Source organism: Ostrea edulis, chromosome 1 (assembly GCF_947568905.1).
Source record: "Ostrea edulis chromosome 1, xbOstEdul1.1, whole genome shotgun sequence".
NCBI classification, from domain to species: domain Eukaryota; kingdom Metazoa; phylum Mollusca; class Bivalvia; order Ostreida; family Ostreidae; genus Ostrea; species Ostrea edulis.
In genome coordinates, this window is record NC_079164.1 from 40310464 (window position 1) to 40325737 (window position 15274).

The window sequence follows — 15274 nt, forward strand, 5'->3', positions numbered from 1 at the left end:
GGTGCTATGTGTGATTTCTACAAAAGTCTATACTCGTCTGATAATATATCAGATGAATGCATAGATAATTATCTATCGTCTATTAATTTAGAAAATGTACTGAGTGAGAATGATTCCTGTGACATATATAAAGCCTTTCGTTCAGAACAATATTTTTTCTTCTAGATTTCATAGCCCTTGGGACTAGTGATGATAATTTTAACTTAGTACTCAGGTGGCCAATGAGGCCTGTGGGCCTTTTGTTGTATACAGTGGAAAACAATAATAGGCTATGAGCCAAGGGGGGTTCATCTGTACTACGTGAGCTAACTAGTTCTGGTGTATATTTTTCAAAAGCCTCGATCCTACTCCTAGATTAAAATAAAGTATGATAACACTTCAGGATACACAGCTTTCTAAGTGTTATCAAATTACTTTTTAACGCGCAACACTGGTCGTACAATTTGAGGGAAGTGCAGTTTGATCATCAAAAGAAATGTGATGATGTTACCAAAGTCAACCAAACTTTGCTTAAACAATGCCAAAATAAGTCTTTCTGTTAGAAATATCAAACACTATTGTGAAATAAGCTCCTTGCTGAAGCAGATGAGATGACGACTATCTCACTTCGTTACACTTGGACTATGTCCCATGCAACTGTAAGCAATGATTATGGAGTAAAATATTTGCATATTAAAATGAGTTTGAATATTGATTTCTGAATGTATATAAAATATATGACATATTGTGGGGAAACACTTTCTTTACATTAAATCAGCAATCCTAGCACAAGGGTCTGCGACTGGTGTATTTGAAGGCAAATCATACAAAAGAAGTGTCAGGGTGCACTAATGTGTCCTGGAAGCCCTTCTTCACATGCTTCCTCCCGTGGGTACAAAACAACTATCCTGAAATGCTGGAAGCTGTTAAAGAGTTGAGAACTTCAATGATGATGTCGGACACGCTGCGTTTGATTTACTGCTGGAATAGCCCGTGCTGACTATTCATGTCTTTCATTTATGGAATGAGTTTCTGAGCTACTTGCGTCATGACAACGGAGAGTTCTCCGCTTTCTGGATGACATGTATTGACATCATCCAGGACATCTTCCTGGGCCTGCTTTGAGCCTCTCTGCATCTTCACGCCATCCGACTGATGATCCCTTGGTGCTTTGCGTATGACAGACTGAATTACGCAAGATACCTCCCTGCATACTATGCTCGAATGACCAATCTTCCTGCCACTCATCCAGACATTTACATGGCTTTCAAAGAAGGCAACGTTAGTGTTCAAATCATAGAATCTAATCCCTTTGGCCTGCATAGCTGTTGACCAAACAACTGATGTAACCGTAAACAGGAAGACCCAGACAGTAGGTGGTACCACCAGGTTAAGTCTGAAGACTCGAGCTGTCACATGTATCACCTCACAGCCGAGAATAGGAGTCATTTTCTGACCATACTCAGGAACATAGTTCAGCACAATAAGTATGGCATTGCTCATCCGGATTTCCAGAAATCGAGGCGAGACCAAGACGAAGAGGCAGTCTCCTTAGTGGAAGAAACACTGCAGTTGGATCAATTCCTTTAAGAGCAACCTTTACTTAGTGTTTCAACAGGGACTGCTGCACCGAAGGAGGTAGCTGAGAATCTCAAAAATGCACACAGTAAATGCTTACTGCTTACACCACATTCAAGGCAGAAAGACTCGAGACGGATTCACCAATAAAGAAGTTTCATGATCCTATGAAAAAGAGTTCTTTAAAGACATTTGAATCAGTTACTAAAAAGAGGCAGACAGAATGTGCTGATGGCAGATCAGTTATCCTGAAAGGTGACAGATGGCTGTTTGGAAGAATGATCCTGATGGGACAGAAAAGAGATCTCAACATGAAAAATATGCTGTGCTTTCCTCTGGGACCACTGCCCTGGTAACTGACTGCACCTGATGGAAGTCTATGAAAAACCAACAAAGCTGTTTTGGCCACAAGCATTAAGAAAAATGCGCCATTAGCTGACTCACTCCCCATTCAATATCAGCCACGATAATCGATGGAATGGCCCCTCTCCAGCAAGCTAAAATTGATGGCCAGCAACCTACGTTTGATGAAGCTTCCGATCGTATCTTATTGATGGCCATCAGTGAGGCATCAATGAGCACCAGAATGGATCTCGCCTTTGACACATATTAGTCTATCAAGTACAATAAAAGGGCCGACAGGGGGTGGGATTGCAGGACTACAGGAACAGAACATTGCGCCTGGTCAGAGGATCAGGCAATTACGTAAATTCCTGGCACAAGAGGGTAACAAAATGAGTCTGATTAATCAATGAGCACCAGAATGGATCTCGCCTTTGACACATATTAGTCTATCAAGTACAATAAAAGGGCCGACAGGGGGTGGGATTGCAGGACTACAGGAACAGAACATTGCGCCTGGTCAGAGGATCAGGCAATTGCGTAAATTCCTGGCACAAGAGGGTAACAAAATGAGTCTGATTAAAAGTATGGTCCAGGCGTGGAGAAGCGAAAAGTATATACCTAGAGAAGCTTGGTAGTCTTCGCAAAGTCCTCTTTGTCACCTGTGAAGAAAAATGCTACCGACTCTCAGCTGTCAAGTGTCGTGAAGTGCCAGAGCTAGGATGCGCCCAGGAGGAAGCTCATGGCCGTCTCCTTTATGCTGCTCATGCTGCTGGAGGTGGATATGAAGCTGTGATGATCAGCTCAAATTACACAGATGTGCCTGTATTGAACTTCGCCTTTTGTAGCGTACCAGAAGAGTAGAACAGGCATCCGCACCCAGCTGATAGACATCGGTAAAGTTGCATCCTCTCTGGGATCTTCTATTTGTGCTGCTCGTCAAGGGATACATGCATACACTGGCTGTGATTCTGTCAGTTCTTACCCAGGAAAGGGAAAACTGGCTGTACTGAATATGTTGAAGTCAAATGAAGAGGTGCAGCAGGCTTTCTGTGACCTTATCAAGGACTAGAAACTGTCCCATGAACTATCCAAGAAATTAGAAAAGCTCACTTGTTAGCTGTACGCACCAAAGCAGCCAACATCTGGAGCCCAGATACCAGTTGTTTTGTGCGAAAAGCGGAAATATTGAATCTCACTAGCTGCCCCCTGCCAGGACTTCGTGCTGAAACACGCCCAGAAAGTCAACTACCAAGCCGGATTATGCGACGCTGTCTCACAAGTGATCTACAGTCTCCTGACACAGCCCAGAGTGGGTGGAAAATTGAAAATCAGCATAGTGAGGATATTCTAGTGATAGACTGGATGAGCGTCCAGTCAGCACCTGACGCCATTCTAGAGCTGTTGGCGTGCACATGTTCCAAAAACTGTGATATCAAAATCTGTGTCTGCCTAGAGAATGGGTGAAAATGTACAGATATATGTGCAAAATGAAAGACTGTGACAATCTGCCACTTAGCGATGACACTGCTCTGCCAAACTTTTTTGATGGTGATGATGATGATGATGATGAAAATGAAGAGGATTAAACTGTTTGTACTAGAGGTGCAGATGGAGTGAGAATTGGGGTGGAGCTTTTAAGATGTTCTTGATCATGTGCATTTGAACATTTATAGACTAGAAACTGGAATAAGCCGGTGTGGCGTGTACAGATGATGATAAGCTATGATTTAAAATTTTGAATAATTGTGAATGAAGATCAGAGCGTTAATATAACGGTATTTGTTTTATCTCTTTGCATCACAATGATCGTTCAAATAATGACTCACTTCTGGGTCAATGTTGATATGAGTTTTTAAAAGAAGAAAAAGATCTTCCAAACACGATATCTTTGTGAATAAGGAAAGGAATACAGTAGTCAGTATAATACTTCGTAATAGAGATCAAGATGCATTTTTGAGGGGGGGGGGGGGGGGGGAGGTCTGGAGGTAAAACCCACTGATACAACGTCTAAGAAGATTTCCCTAGTCTGGATCAGTGATTTCATCCCAAATGACGGCCTATAATCTCTACGCTCGTATTCTAACGAAATACGAATGCCATTAGATACCATGTGTTAACACATCATAAGCTGTGTGTCACCAAATGTTATAGATTTTCCAAGTCTAAGGGTATTGTTCAAAGTATTAAAAAAAAAAAAAAACCGGCCATACTTGAATTAGGTAGAGCTACTAGTACCGATGACCCCCCCCCCCCCCCCACCCCACCCCGAGCTCATGGGCTATAAGTTTACAATTCATGTATACTTAACAGTAACAGTACACCAATCTAATTCAATGTTCTCTAACCGTTACACTTCCCCAGTGAAGATCTGATTGACAGTACGGCTGAATTTGCTGAAGTTTCAATGCTACATGTAACGGGAATGGATGTACATGTAGCACGAGGATTTCAAATCCTTCTCATGAGAACATCAGTCCCCGTAAATTAGGAAAATATATTTCCTTTTGTCCCGAATGTCAATTTAGGATAATAAAAGATAAATCAAGCAGTCTCCGTGATTTGGATATAAATATAAACGATTTATTCTCTAAGTTAACATTAAAATATACAGTTATCACGTCACCGGTAACGCGCGTGACACAGAGATAGTGACACCAGGGCCGTAAATTAACCTTCAATTTGGAGGAGGCAGGAAATTAGGCGGGGGCCTGGGCGCCCAGGCCCCCAGACGCTGAGCACATTTTGTGCACATTGAACACGTTTCGTGCAAAATCCTTGATTCTAGGGCCTTCTAAAATGTTACTTGACTAACTCATTCTAAAAGAAAGATTTGGAATGCTTTTTAAGGGAGGTATCATGTTCTTAGTTATTGGAAACAACATAAATTCTAATGAACTTTAAATTTTAATTTTTTTTGGCTCAAAAGTTGGAGGAGGCAGCTGCCTCCTCCGCCTCCATGTAATTTACGGCCCTGGACACTGGTGACGGTAAAAAGCACGTTAATAAAATACACACCCATTACACTACACCCTCCCTAATAATTGTATATCCAACGACACATTCATAAAATATCTTGAGAAATCGAGATATTTTTATCAATGAAATGTCTTGGTTGGAAATGGGCCCCTGTCCTGATCGGAACAGAAAGTTTTTCTTTTCCGGGAATTTGGTGTACAATCGTTTAGGTTTTGATTTTATGAAGTGTAACTTCATTTCCGGCTATTTTTCGGCTTTGATTGTGTATTGTTCTTTTGTCGATCTTTAGTTGCGGTGATGCTATCCAGATCAGTTAGAGCAGAAACCCGAAGTAGGGCCAAGGAAGATATAAAACGAGTAATAACTGCTATCGACAAAGTGAGAAAATGGTGAGTACCTGTCAGATTCTTTCCCGATTTTGTATTTGATGCGACAACCTTATAACCATTTATAACTAGTCCCTGTGGTGACAGTCTTTCTCAGTTACCAAACTATTTTTTCATTCATATTGTGATGAAATATCGCACAGATTTTGTTAACACTTCCCCTATAGACAGCTGATAGGGTATAGCCAGTCTCAGATCTTCATCTTTTGCGCTATTTACCCGATTATCCCACTTTAACAGGTTGGGAACGCTTCCCCTATAGCGAGATATTCTCGCTAAAACGCGATTATCCCTCTTTAGCGAGAATAAATATATCGCGTACAACAGAGAAAAACACCCGCGGAGTACATCTTTTCGTGATTCACGTGAAAAGAAGAAAAAGTGCTAAAATGTCTGATACTTCTGCAAATATATGAATCAAAACAAAAACACTCACGATGTGTATTGGATTTCAGACTGCTTCCCTCTTACACAGCAACTTTGATATGCAATTTCATTACAATACTATGTTGTCAATTTCATAGAAACAATTCGCATCAGGTTGAGTGCGTGTCACACTTATTCAGCATTGCACGGGATTTGCCATTATTTTCAATAAAGACGCCAAAACTCCTGTTTATGGTAATGTTTATTTCTCACTAAAGAGGGATAATCGCGTTTTAGCGAGAATATCTCACTATAGGGGAAGTGTTCCCAACCTGTTTAATAGCGAGAGTAAATATATCCCGTGCAACTGATAAAAACACCTGAGGATTACATGTATTAGTGTTTCACGTGAAAAAGAAGAAAAAGTGCTAAGATGTCTGATACTTCTACAAATACAATATGTATATACATGGATCATATTCTTTATAGATCAGTGATAGCTCATACACATGTACATGTTCATCAGGAATATCACATAACATACTTTGAACACTGTTGTGCTCCCACAAGTAAAAGCCCAACACTCCTTATATGTGGTATTAATAAAAATAAATTATAAAATGAAATAAGATGAAAATAAAATGTAATGAAATTCAAAACGAAAAAATACATCCTGTAAATGTGGTTATTTACTCTGGGGGTTAAGTACATGTTTTTCCATGTCCAACATTATGCATAGGGGAAAATACATGGTAACTGAATATATATCAAATATTGGGGAATTTATGCACTTATTACATTACTGCATTGTTTATTATTTTTTGTATCCTCAATTGATATTGAAAACAAAAAGCATTTTATATGTATAATATCTTACTTGATGTTTTTTTCTTTTGTAATTTGATAGGGAGAAAAGATGGGTTACAATTGGTGACACTACTATGAGAATATACAAATGGGTACCAGGTATTGTTCAATTTTGTTTCACGATTTTAAAAGCCAGTTTTGTCTCATGTGTTGGGCCCAATTTCCATGAACGTTAAAGATGTTTTAGCCCACCTGAGCCAGGTTGAGTTGACTCATCTGAGTGAGATGGCCAAAAACTCCAGTGAGGTCTTCATACCAGTTTCCAATCTGATTAAAACCAGATCCTGAGATCCGCTTACTTAGATCGCTACACTAGGATCTGACGTAACCCCATATAGGGTCACGTCCGCATGACCTTTCGTTAAGCCAATCAAATTGACCCTGTCGATTTATACCAACGATAATTTTTCTCCCATGAACGTTTGCGTCATTATTTATGTTAGAGATGCAATAAAAATGGCTGCACGTTTGACAGACGACTGCACACCTGTCAAAACATGCGATTTAAATGTCTGTATTCTCTGAGGGTTTTCTTTCATTCAAACGCTAATATATCCCCATGGAGTTCACAATTCAAGAAAAATGGCTGCGATTGTTTGGTTTGAAAGAAAACATCTCAGCTAGATGCGACATCACAATGCACCGTTTACGTCGACTGACGTTATATTCCTCACGTTATTTAGTAAACCATCTTGAAAACTATTCAAATCCTACCCATCCCTATTCATACATAAATCGGAATTCACAATTAATTTAATTTGGGTATATTTCATATAGTACGTTTGGTTGTTTGAATGAACGGAATAGATTAGGCATTATTGCAAAAGTTTAAAATTCGTTATGCGAGAATATACAATTTTACAGTGTGGAATAAACTTCATGGGAGAGAGATTACAGCAATTTGTTTACGAATTGCCAGGAACCACCTAAATAGCCATCATTGTCTGTATGGCGCAATCTGACTGGCTGATAGTTCTCATGAATATTCCAAGCGAAAGGTCATGCGGACATGACCCCCTATGGGGTTATGTCAGATCCTAGTGTAGCGATCCAAGTGAGCAGATCTCAGGATCTGGTTTTAATCAGATTGACCAGTTTCCAGTCTATTATTTTGAACTTTCCACATTTTCAACTTTCAAAATCAAGTGGGGAATGGATATTTTCTTGTTGTCTGTCTATCATCCATCTACCTCATCTGTCCAAAATTTAATCTTGGTCATAACATTTGATGTATACAATATAGAGTCTTCATACTGTCAAGGACAAAGTCCCCTGTCTTGGTCAAGGTCAATATTATCGCAATTAAATGTGGATACATTCGGAGGCAGCATGTTTCATGAAGACATTGTTCAGAACTAACTCTTGGGAATTACCAGATTTTCAAGATGGCCACCAAGGTTCTTGATAGACAGACCTATTTTTGATTTTGCTTATTTCATATCTTGATAGCAAGATCATTTTGTTTATTGCTCTCAATGATTATAATGGTTATTTTGCCTTTGAATTACTGCATTTTTGCTGTATTTGTATAAATTTGGCATGTTAAACACCTTCAAAGAAATGACATTTATAATCTGATAGATGTTGTTGTCATTCATACAAGCTGTAAAGTCATTATCTATATATATTTTTTTATTTTCCAGTGTCTGCATCTGAACCATTACCTGTAAGTTTCCCCTATCAAGAATACTGGAAGAAGAATAAATAATAATAAACTTAATGAAAGAAAAAGATGAAAATAAAGTTTTTGTGTGTCTGTGATTATGACTCATTTTTTGAGGAGATAAAATTTAGAGGAAAAGAAAATCACACAAAGATTATATTCAGTATTTCATATTTTCTCTTTTGCAGCCAAATGCCGTTAGAAAAAGTTTGAAAGTAAGATCAAACATTAAAAAGAAAACACGATCAGGCCAAGACAATGATGCTTCACAAGGAAGTGATGTCAGCAAGGTTGTTAATGTGAATGAAAACAGCTCCTGTAAGTATGAAGGTGCAATTAAACAGTAAAGAATTCATGTAGGTGCATTTAATTTAGCACCTTCATCAAAAAGCTGTTGTAAACCCATTTGATAAGGAATGTCATCATTGTATTTTGATCTAAACTTTGTGCACTGTTCTCATTGTGTCGCCTGCGTTACACGCAGTGGCGACATATAGGGATCACTATCCGTCGTCTTGCGTTGTCCTGCGTCGTCGTCTGGCGTCGTCGTCGTCACAAAAAATTTCTGTCACAGTTTTCTCAAGAACAACATGGGACAACTCCCTGATATTTGGCACAGAGCATCAGTGTGGCCAACTGTATTGTTTAAGACATTTTCGAATCTGTCGCTTATCAACTTCCTGTTTGCCGGGACTTAGAGAATTTTTTACAGCAAAAAAATTTCTGTCACACTTTTCTCAAGAACCACATGGGGCAACTTCCTGATATTTGGCACAGAGCATCAGTGTGGCCAACTGTATTGTGTAAGACATTTTTATACCCCCCGCAACAAGTTGTGGGGGGGGTATACTGGAATCGGGTTGTCCGTCTGTCTGTCCGTCCGTCCGTAGACGCAATGGTTTCCGGACTCTAAAGCATTATCCTTTCCACCTACCGTCACCATATCATACATATGGACTACCCATGGGATGAAGATGTTCCCTATTGATTTTGGGGTCCAAAGGTCAAGCGCACTGGATATCGAAGTAGCAATATGGTTTCCGGGCTCTAAAGCGTTATCCTTACCACCTACCGTCACCATATCATACAGATGGACTACCCATGGGATGAAGATGTTCCCTATTGATTTTGGGGTCCAAAGGTCAAGCGCACTGGATATCGAAGTAGCAATATGGTTTCCGGGCTCTAAAGCGTTATCCTTACCACCTACCGTCACCATATCATACAGATGGACTACCCATGGGATGAAGATGTTCCCTATATATTTTGGGGTCAAAAGGTCAAAGGTCAAGCGCACTGGACATCGAAGTAGCAATATGGTTTCTGGGCTCTAAAGCGTTATCCTTACCACCTACCGTCACCATATCATACATATGGACTACCCATGGGATGAAGATGTTCCCTATCCATTTTGGGGTCAAAAGGTCAAAGGTCAAGCGCACTGGACATCGAAGTAGCAATATGGTTTCCGGGCTTTAAAGCGTTATCCTTTCCACCTACAGTCACCATATCATACATATGGACTACCCATGGGATGAAGATGTTCCCTATCGATTTTGGGGTCAAAAGGTCAAAGGTCAAGCGCACTGGACATTGAAGTAGCAATATGGTTTCCGGGCTCTAAAGCGTTATCCTTTCCACCTACAGTCACCATATCATACATATGGACTACCCATGGGATGAAGATGTTCCTTATCGATTTTGGGGTCAAAAGGTCAAAGGTCAAGCACACTGAACATCGAAGTAGCAATATGGTTTCCGGGCTCTAAAGTGCTATCCTTGCCACCTACGTCACCATATCTTACATATGGACTACCCATGGGATGAAGATGTTCCCTATCGATTTTGGGATCAAAAGGTCAAAGGTCACGTGCACTGGACATCGAAGTAGCAATATAGTTCGGTTTGTCATGCCATTTGTTTTTTACACTCAGAAAAGAGGTAGTTTATACCTATTACCAACACCCTTTGGGAGATTGGGGTAAGCGGGGGGTATTCTTAGTGAGCATTGCTCACAGTACCTCTTGTCGAATCTGTCGCTTATCAACTTCCTGTTTGCTGGGACTTAGAATTTTTTACAGCAAAAAAATTTCTGTCACACTTTTCTCAAGAACCACATGGGGCAACTCCCTGATATTTGGCACAGAGCATCAGTGTGGCCAACTGTAATGTGTAAGACATTTTCGAATCTGTCGCTTATCAACTTCCTGTTTACCGGGACTTAGAATTTTTTACAGCAAAAAAAATTTTTGCTGAAGATTTTTTTTTATGATTAACTGAAGGACAGTATTTTTATGTACAACAGGACAGTATTTGTAATTCCCATACTGAAGGACAGTATATGTGATTTCACAACAGCACTAATTATGATTTTTCTTGAGAAACAGTAAATTGGATATATAAAAAGACAACAAGACTAAGCAGTAAACCCAACAGATAATTACTTATGGTTATTACCATTGTCTTGAAGAGCACAGTAACAGGTTGATACATATTTTCAAACATATGTTTTCATTCAGTCTACATTTAATAAATGTCTTAATTTCAAACAGATTCTCCCACAAATTCCATTGCATAACAATGTCTCATCTTTCAATTTCAATTAAGTTATCGTTAAAGAATGTTTAGTAATTCTCAAAACCTTTAAAAGGAGTATTAAACTGACAAAAACCTTTTGAATAATTTACTTTTTCAACATTATACGTGATATATTACATATAGAATCAACTAGCAGGCGACACATGTCTTCCAGGGAAGACTTAATACTGCGTTGTACTATAGATCACTTTATATTTCACAAGACTTTATTTTCACATGGATACAATGATGTATTTATTCATGAGACACATTGCGAATCATTATGTATTGCTTAAGGGGACATGGACACAATTTGAACTCAAAATTTTCAAATTTTATTTTTCCATTTTTAATGTTTAGAAGCTTAACTAAGGTATTTCTATGGTCAGCAAAAATTTGAATGTCAATTGTCAAGGTACATGGGAGATACAGGGCTCACAATTCTTTATTCTTTGTTACGTAAACAAGGCTCATGCCATGTTTTGTTTACATTGGTTAAATATTCTAGTGAAAGTTTCGTTTAAAGCAGTTTTTTCAATTTACAAGTTAATTCTGAACACAATTAAATAGTTTCTAGTGTTTGGCACATCTCATTTTGTTTTAAACATGCTATTTTCTATTTAGCAATCTATATGTAAAGAAAAACATGACACGAGCCTTGTTTACCGGTACATAATTATGAATTGTGAGTGCTGTAACTCACTTGTAACTCAACAATTGATATTCAAATTTTGGTTGAACATTAGAAATACTTTAGTTAAGCAATGTAAACAATAAAAATGGAAAAATAACAGTCGAAAATTTTCAGCACAAATTGTGTCCATGCCCCAAATAGCTTCATTTTTTCACCAAAAATTTAATTCAATGAAAATTTTTCTATATCATGTTTTGGTAATAACACCAGTATTCAATTATTTAAAAAACTTTTTAACCTCAAAGCAGGCACATGAATATATAATTTCGGAGATTAATTAATTATTGTCTTGTATTTCTTTACACTAAAAGCAGTTATTTAACATAGTTTTATTAGGTTTCTCTTGTTTTTGTACAAAATAAATGTTTTTATTAGTCGTTGATATATATTCCTATGCCATTGAGAGATTTTGAGAAAAAAGGTTACCATCACTTTCACAGCTTAATTTAATGCCACTTGAAGTTTTCGATGTGTAAGTGTTTATTTGTGAGAACTAATATTTTGTGAATGGGTAGTCTTACAAAATTACTCATAAATAATGTACTTGCTGATATAATGTGATTTACAGCATCTTATTCATTTTAATGCTCTTCAATTGTAGCCCAGCATGTCTATACAGATGAAAATACACAACAATCACAACCAGATTCCATTTGCAGTGATCAAGTCAGCAACATGAACGAAGATTCATACCAATCATTTCCTGACAACAGCAACACAGGATTCTCCCAATCACAGGACACAGACAGCAACCAGACTGACATGAGAATTGGTAAGTATTACAGCAACCAGTTGACATGAGAATTGGTAATTGTTATAGAAAACAGACTAAAATGAAAAAGCTTACAAATTCCAGCAACTATTTTCTGATTAACGTTTGTAAGAGAAACATTTGCCATTGAACCACTCAAGGATATTTTAAAATCAAATTAGAAATGAAGTGATTGATTGTATAAACATATAATTTGTGAATAAAGACTTGTGTTCCTTGTTACATTATCACCCTACATTAATAACAGTTTAAAGAGCTCAGTTCAAAGGTAGAACTATCAGTTATTAACCTTACAAGTTTGTCATAATACATTTGTTATGGGTCAGAATAAACCCTAAATAAACTCAGCAGAATTCAATCACAAAGACAATTCAAAGATTTAACAATTTATTTACAATTATTGAAAGAAAAATACATGTATATCAATGAAAAAAATACTAACTTACAATAGATATACAAAATCAGTGTCTGATGCTGGTTTAATGTTGCGCTGAATTCCCACATAAGAATATAATCTGTCACAATCCAATCAATTCCCAGATGTAAATTTCGTAGTTCTATAGAATGCTTATGAAGTCCAAGCACAAAATTTACAATTGATTTCTTCAATAATGAAGTTTTTTCAGAGCTTTCGTTTTTATGACTCAAATAAACAGGGTTACATAATCTTTATATTGAACTGACAAACATCATTCTAAAAATAGATCGTCTCGAACCTTGTCATGGTCACAGGTGTCAATTAAGTACAATGTATCACACAACACTTGTATTTGGTGCAACTTGCACATGGAAAAAAATATTGATTTTTGCTATCAGAGAATACATTCCAATAAATAATGGGGAATGATTCTGTGTATAGTGTGGTAGGTGTCACATGTTACTGTAACACAAAGAACCATTAATTCTCCTCAATATCAGCAATTTAAAAAATCAATTCCAAGGCTTTCTGTATTTTCAGCTATGAGAATGATCACAGATGATAGAAAGAAGAATTCAGAAGATACAAATGGTAAGTACAGGTTAATTGTTATATTGATGGGCTAGGTAAGTCATAGGCTTATGTGGCCCCCATACATTGACATATTATTTGAAGCAAAGTTTATTTTATTGTGACAAAATATGCATTTACAACTTTTGATATATTTTATTGATATGATTTCATAAATGTATGGCTTTTCTAGGACATGTAACTTTTGATGAGTTAGACTGTTAGAGCATATTTTCCTAATACTTGTATTTTTGCAAACATATGAGTGCATTTGATATCTGGTGCTAGGGCAGGGATGGAATCTTCCAAAAAGAAAGTTATGCAGTCATATTGTTTAAGTTATTCAATATTAAATAAAAAGTTTTTTATTTATGTTTTAGGTAAATGATATGATACATGAATCTTAAATATATATCTTTTAACTTAATACAATTGTGAGAGGGGGGCAGTAAAATGTGTAAAGTGAGGATAAATTTTAACCAATGGACAGACGTTGTGAGGACAAGAATTGCACAATGAGGACAAAAAAAAATGTTCTCACAATTACGTCCTCATAAATGTGACCTACAGCATGTGAAAATATTAGGTTAGTGAGGACAAGTGGTGTGAGGACATGTCCTTACTAATATTCTCTCTCAAAAACCTTTTTTTCATAATTCGAAAGAGAGTATTAGATAAACTTCTATAGGTATTCCTATAGTTATACCCTAACATAGCACTTTTCTGCCTCTAGAATAATATATGTGTGTATTCTCTTCTACACATGGTGAACGTTCTTCAATGTGCTTGATGTGTATCAAATGAAAAACAAGCATTGAAGTGACATTTTCAATGGAGAAAACCCCCAATAAAACATAGACTTCTAATGACAAATTACAGGAAATGATGGGAAACTGGTCATCAATATTATTCATCATGGTTTTGTCACACAAAAATTGAAATTAGAAAGCGCAGTATTTTAAATTTGGGGTTATTTAGATTTCTCACGAATTTTCCCATTTTTAATGACCAAAAGAGGTCCATATCATATCTAATACATGTGTCTCTTTGTTAGCTCACCTGAGCTGAAGGCTATCGTCGGCCTAAACTTTTCACATTTTCATCTTCTTCTTCAGAACCACTGGGCCAATTTCAACTAAACTTGGGTGAAGGGTATTCAAGTTTGTTCAATTGAAGAACCATGTTCCCTTCAAAGGGGAGATAATCACAAAAATGCAAAAAAGGGTGGGGTCAATTAAAAATCTTCTCAAGAACCGCTGGGCCAGAAAAGCTGAAATTTACATAAAAGCATCTTAACATAGTGGAGACTCAAGTTTGTTAAAATCGTAACCCCTGGGAATATGTTGGGGCCACAATAGGGGATCAAAGTTATGGATGCGAATATATAAAGAAAATATTCAAAAATCTTCTTCTAAAGAACCACTGTTATTTCCTAAACCAGGCTGCTTGTATAATGATGGTTTTGCTCAACCTTGTTTATTGCTTGCAACTGCTGCTCAGGTGAGCGACATGGCTCATGGGTCTCTTGTTTGTTGTACATTTTGAATTATCTAGTTTTAAATATTTTCAACTTCAAACCGATTTGTCATTTCATTTCCAGATTCAGAACCACCCATGCTGGAGAGAGAACAAGATGATCCACCCAATAAAAAACCCAAAACAGATGCTTGATTTTATAAAGGAGAAATAAATTATACATGTGTGTTAGAGTAATTGGTCATATTCATGTGTCAATTGTTTTAGTTTTATCTTGTACTGTTGCTTTTTTAGTGACTGTAAATCTGTCAGATGGGGAGAAAGTTCTCATATAAACATGGAATCATCATGCTTAGTGTACAGTGAAACATGTGTTCATAATAAAATATTTACAATTCCAATGTTGTTGCCTTTGATATCTTTACAAATTGTAATGATAGTCATTTCCTTGTCAATGTAATGCAGTTGCGAACAATGTGATAAATATAGTAATTCTGTTCTAACAGCTGGGAATTCGAACAGAAAGTATTTAAAAAGTTCATTCTGAAAATACGTCAGGGTACAAACTGCAACATTTTATGTAGGCAATTTTTTCTTGAATCATGAA

At 37.1% G+C, this 15274-nt stretch overlaps 1 protein-coding gene across 1 annotated transcript; it reads left to right on the forward strand.

The window, feature by feature from the left end:
- Positions 1-5106: 5106 nt before the first annotated feature.
- On the forward strand, positions 5107-15068 carry LOC125656916 (B-cell CLL/lymphoma 7 protein family member A-like). Its single transcript, XM_048887541.2, has 7 exons — positions 5107-5267; positions 6538-6596; positions 8141-8163; positions 8349-8478; positions 12033-12203; positions 13162-13212; positions 14792-15068. Exons 1-7 carry the CDS (start codon positions 5176-5178, stop codon positions 14860-14862), a joined length of 597 nt encoding a protein of 198 aa, XP_048743498.2. The 5' UTR covers positions 5107-5175; the 3' UTR covers positions 14863-15068.
- Positions 15069-15274: the final 206 nt, after the last annotated feature.